General features: G+C 46.3%; 1 protein-coding gene and 1 pseudogene across 1 annotated transcript; one reads left to right on the top strand and one right to left on the bottom strand.

The window, feature by feature from the left end:
- LOC119325185 overlaps window positions 1-1,489 on the top strand; it is a 2,949-nt pseudogene extending 1,460 nt beyond the window's left edge.
- Window positions 1,490-2,323: 834 nt separating this feature from the next.
- LOC119325186 (serine carboxypeptidase 24-like) lies at window positions 2,324-3,550 on the bottom strand. Its single transcript, XM_037598935.1, has 4 exons — window positions 3,071-3,550; window positions 2,882-2,977; window positions 2,684-2,789; window positions 2,324-2,595 (listed from the first exon to the last, which is right to left on the bottom strand). Exons 1-4 carry the CDS (start codon window positions 3,439-3,441, stop codon window positions 2,452-2,454), a joined length of 717 nt encoding a protein of 238 aa, XP_037454832.1. The 5' UTR covers window positions 3,442-3,550; the 3' UTR covers window positions 2,324-2,451.
- Window positions 3,551-5,435: the final 1,885 nt, after the last annotated feature.

Raw genomic sequence — 5,435 nt, forward strand, 5'->3', positions numbered from 1 at the left:
TACTCATAGTTTTTTTTTTTGCGACAACTAGTACAAAACCGGGGAGTACTAATTAATTAGTACAGTTCATATACATCAGACCTTCGTTGTATTCAAAAGTCTAGGATTTACACTTTGTCCAAACTTCGGGCGGCTGTGAATGGATTCTTGTTTATTTTGCTGGTCATCGAGTGGTAGCTCATGCTTGTTTATTAGAACATTCTAACGCTTGCTTAACCTTTTTACAGCGGCGCTGAGTTCCATGCAGTTTACACACTATATATCTGGACACATCTCAAACAATCGTGCTGGGTCCAGTCCGGAAACCTTGCAGGTCTTCTCCATCAAACTCACGGAAATAGCTGCTGGTCTCGCCTGGCCAACGGTGTGGTTGCTGTTCGAGACATCGCAGATCATAACCGTAACCTTCTCTTCTGTTGTGATAGGAGCCATGCCCAAGAACTCAATCAAGATGTACCTACTTTCTTAATTTTCTCTTCATTTTATTTTGAAAATCTTGGTTGCATGCACCCTCTGTTGTTGGTTAGGTTAATGGGGTGTCGATGATGTTTGCAGGATTCGTTTTTGCGCTTAATTGGGCCATCACGTGCAATTGTGTTAACAGACATAGTTGACATTGAAATCCAACTGAAAGTGAAAGGTCCAACAAAGTCTCAAGATAAAGCGTTGATCAGCCATGTCTGTAATTATGGTGGAGAAGGTCTTGGTGTATCTACCAACCCTTTGCATTGATAATTGCTTATGTACACTGGAGTTATGCTTGCAGCGAGTCAAACGAACGGTCCAGGCTACCATCTTGAGTGTCCAAGTTGTTAAGTGTGGTTCATGGCCTTTTGAATATGGTGGCCGAGTTGCTTGCTCCCCAACATCAGGGGAAATGGTGGTCACTGAGAGTGGAGTCACTCATGCTATCAATCCCTCATCTAGCCAAATTGTACTGCTTGAATCAAAAGGTGAAGCAATGCTGAAAGGTCGTCATGGTAGTAACATATATCTGTCGAGGCAAGTTATTTCTGTAGAAACTGAAGGACAGCTGGACGTTGCCATAGAAGCCTACTCAAAATCTGGTGATGTCACTGCACGAGGTCATGTCTGTTTCGTGCCCCAATTTTGCAACATAAGCCAGGAAAAATGTGCCATTGCTGACGTTGAGGTGGTGATTACTGTTGCTTGGTCCCTTGTCGCTACAAGCAAAAGGGAAATTGTGGCAGAACGACCGTCTTTTTAAAGCTGATAGCTAGGAGGGTGTGGCGTGGAACACTGAAAAGACAAGGCAACAGCCAACACCAACCAAACCTTTGCGCATGTTAGAGTATACTGTGTATATAACCTACAGCAAATGTATATGGTCAACCGCTGGAAGTGTGAGTGCGTGTGATCGTGGCACACGATCTGTGTGTAGTGGCGCATGATCCCCTCGGCTGAGGCCATCTGTAACCTGTATATTAACCCCAGCCGATGAGCTAATGGATATGCGTTGATTCCCATACTTCATTCCTCCTCAAACATTGTATCAGATACCCCCGACCAGATCAAACCCTTTGCTCCGGTCGCCGATCCTGCTGCCGCTGCTATGGGCAACGGCTTTGCCCCATTGCTGCCGCTCCGCCAACTCCGCCTGCACTCCTATGCACTGGCCCGGCCGCTGTCACACCACCAACTTTCGGCATTTTAACGGCCCTTGCTACATTTGAACCCATTTCTAGTCCGAAGTGACTTTTGACCTCTTAACGGGCCATGGTCTTCGTGGAAAAATTTCAGCCCAACCTGACAATCGGCATGTTAAAGGCCCGTGGAATAATTGGCCCCATTTATGGCCTGAATTTGCATCCGGCTTGTACGGGGAGTCTGCATGCACCAAGTGGATCGAGGCTCACAAGCGATGCCTTCGTGCTGAGGGGATCAAGGTCTGATTCTTCTCCCGTCCCCTGAGGATGCTGCATTTGATTTCTTGAATGTTGCAGAACATGTTATTTGAGATTCAGACTTGTTGTCTTGTTTTTCAATGCTGTTCCTGTATGGTTTAATGGTTAGCGAGCTTGATACCTGTTTCCATGGGAAATAAATTACTGATGACTGACTTTATGGGTTACTATATGAGAAATTTTCTTGTTGTTCATAATTTTTGCCCATCTCTGCTTTGTTTGGCATGGAAGATACTACAATATTCTCGATATGGAAATTTCATAGTGAAAACAGATAAGACAACATCAAGAATAGAGCCTTCAAAGTTTATTTGCTCGTTGCTGCAAATGCCCATGGTTTCCATGGCATAATCACCCTTATTCTCCTCTCATCCTTTTCCCCAGACCAAATCAATCACTCGTCACCAATGAACTACTACTAGTTATTTTCTACTACTTGCAGGCACTCTACATCACTCTCTCCATCCATCTTACACAGTTTTCAGACCTTTAGCTAGGCATCACGCTGCACATCATCAGTTCACCTTCAGGATTTGGGCAATGGCTTCCCCGCCAGGAATGACACGAACATCCTGAAGGCCCTCCTTGGCTGGAACAGTGGCACCTCATGCCCTGCGCCTCTCACCGACGCAAATGTCAGCCCTTCATACACCTCAGACCACCCTCCTACCTGCAAATGCAAAGAGGTTACACTTTCACTGCAACAGTATTATTTAGTAAACTCCAATTGCATAACAGCAATGGCATGATGAGTATACCTGACCGGCTGAGTACCATGGGTACCAGCGGATCTTAGTCTTCAGACCAAGGTGACTGAGCGAAAACCTCGTCGCTGTCACCGGGACAACCGAATCCATGTCGCCGCTGCATTCACCATTCAAAATAGGTTTCATCCACTGAAACAATTTGTACTGCGGTGAAGGAAAACTTTGCCTGTTTCACACTCTTGAGCTTACCTGAACACCCATATCCTGATCCCAGCCTTGATCAGCATCCTGTACGTCGGCAGCATCGACAACTCGGAGTCGTTCCATGTCTTGATGAGCACATCACTGTCAATGTCAAAACATCCCCTGCTTGTTAATCTTCAATTCAAGGACCCAGCCATAACAAGAACAGAGAAGAAAGTTTGTCGGAAACTGAACCTGCAGGCGGTCCATCTGTAGGGGATCCTGGTGGTGTTGGCGTGCATGGCCCTCTGCACGTCGAGCCGGTTGTAGTACTTCTCGGCGTAGGTCTCGGTGCAGGGGTCGTAGCTGTTGGACCTCCGGCGGATGAGGGTGTCCTTGAACCTGAGCACTGCACGGCGGTGCCTGCGGGGTGCAGTGGAGTTGCCGGATGCCGCCGACGAGTCAGAGGTGGCGTGGCAGGAGGGCGTGTAGATGCTGTACTGGTCGATGTCCCCGAACTCGTGGTTCATGGCGTAGCTCATGGCGCGGTTGCAGGCATTCGAGACGTTGGCGCTGCTGAAGTTGCAGAGCTTGAGGATGGCCCGGTAGGTGCCGTCGGAGATCATGGCGTGCGTCCACCAGTAGGTCACGGTGCCGATGTTGTCGTAGTAGTTGTCGGTCACCGCGTTCCCCACCTGGGTACGTCATCACGATCAACAAAAAGATGGAAGATTCAGTGCGATCGATCCACCACTGGTGAAATGCTGTAGCTGCTTTTGAGTGAGTGTGGTGCTCACAAGGATCCCCCTTAGGTTGATGAAGGGGTTGGGCGAAGCCTTGTTGTACTCGACGATCTTCCTTGCCAACTGGGCCCATAGTGGCCTAGAATGAAAAGGAAGTGAATGAAAGTTACTTATCAGGTGACACTGGTAATAATTGCTACGATGGTGCTAGTGTGTCAGTAATCATGCATAGAATTTTTTCCCTTCTGGTGCTCTGCTCTGAAAGCCAGAATAATGGAAGGGAAACAACCGAATGAATTCCCAATGCCACACACTCACAAGTGTAGCTTTCTCCGGCGATGTAGAAATCCCGGTGCCGGTAACACGGGAACAACTGACCAAGAGCTGGAGAGAGTCTTGAGCTGCATCACATTCACACACAAATCAACAAAATTCACGCAGTATGCACGCAGAGAACTGCATAGAGTCTTGAGTCCTGAGTCTTGAACTGCAGAGAATCATAACATAGGCGACTCCAGGAAGAGAAGGCTTGCCTATGCATGCAGCAACAAAATTCAGTGAGTCGCCTGGTGCTGAATGCATCTCTAGGCATAACAGCAGCAGTGGTAACTGAGGCTGCTGGTCGGCTCACCTCTGTCCAAAATTGGAAGATGATGTGGAGGAGTTAGCGAGCTCCGGAGGTCCTCTGGTGAGCCAAAGCAATCGAGCCCAATGGAATGATGCTAATAATGCTTGCTTGTTAGAATTGTGCATTGAGCAACGTGCAGCAGGAACGTATAATGGTGCACAATGCTATAACATGTTTAGGGTTGAGAGACCTTTGTTTAACAGGCTACATAATACTTTGGTGCAATCATATGGCTTGAAGTCCAATACAAAAATGACATTTGTAGAGGCTGTAGCTATGTTTTTTATAGATTGTTGGATCATCACAGTCCGTGATGAGTTAGCTCATGCTTTGTTTCATGGAGTGTAATATTTTTTGAAGCTTCGATTGATGACTTCTATGTTTAAGTGGAACATCTCATTTGTATGGACAAAATAAAATTTATCAAGTTTTGCATGCTTGATTTGTAAAGATGGTTCGTTTATGTCAATTGTGAGCGGGAGGAGGCCACACAAGAACCGACCACACCAAATCCGGCAGGAAATAGGATCCAATGATTGAGAAAGATCATTTATTGTCAATCTAACCCTGCCATCCAAACACCACTTTGCTTAGAGTTAGTTTAGGGTTAATTTAGGGTTGAAATCTAACTCTAACCTTTAACTCAGTTAGAGTATCCAAACAGGGCCATTGATAGTGGTAGATAAATACCGCGAAGTGAATATCAAGGGGACTCTAGTAGCGATCGACTGTATAGTATGAGTGCATAAGCAACAAAGGATTAGCATAACTGCATAAGTAAACACAGGATTAGTCGAAGGCAGCACGACACCTACCACAACGGCAACCACCTGACACATGAACATGCATACAGATTCTTGTGTGTGGTTGCATTAGGTTAACCCTGGCGTGGATCTATAGGTGTCAATTAATTAACCAAACCAATTGCAAAAGGTACAGCGCGGAGCTTTCATACATTGGAGTGTACTGCCGTGAATCTCCCAAGAAATAATGCTGCCGCAAATCTTGGGGAAATATGATACGGCTACTGGTGGTCGAATCAAGGATTACAGCAGCGTACTAGAGCTGTAAATTTCAGCTCAAATGATTACAGCAGCGCAGGATTAAAGCCTAGGTAGATGATACGGCTACTGGTGGTCAAACCAACTGATCGTTCTACTCTCTGCATCAAGCTTTATGCGTAGTACGGAGTACTAATTTGAAAGAGCCAGACAATAAGCATCTTCTTGGCTTAAACAACTCCACCGTC

The sequence above is a fragment of the Triticum dicoccoides genome, chromosome 6B (assembly GCF_002162155.2).
Source record: "Triticum dicoccoides isolate Atlit2015 ecotype Zavitan chromosome 6B, WEW_v2.0, whole genome shotgun sequence".
In the NCBI taxonomy this organism is placed as follows: domain Eukaryota; kingdom Viridiplantae; phylum Streptophyta; class Magnoliopsida; order Poales; family Poaceae; genus Triticum; species Triticum dicoccoides.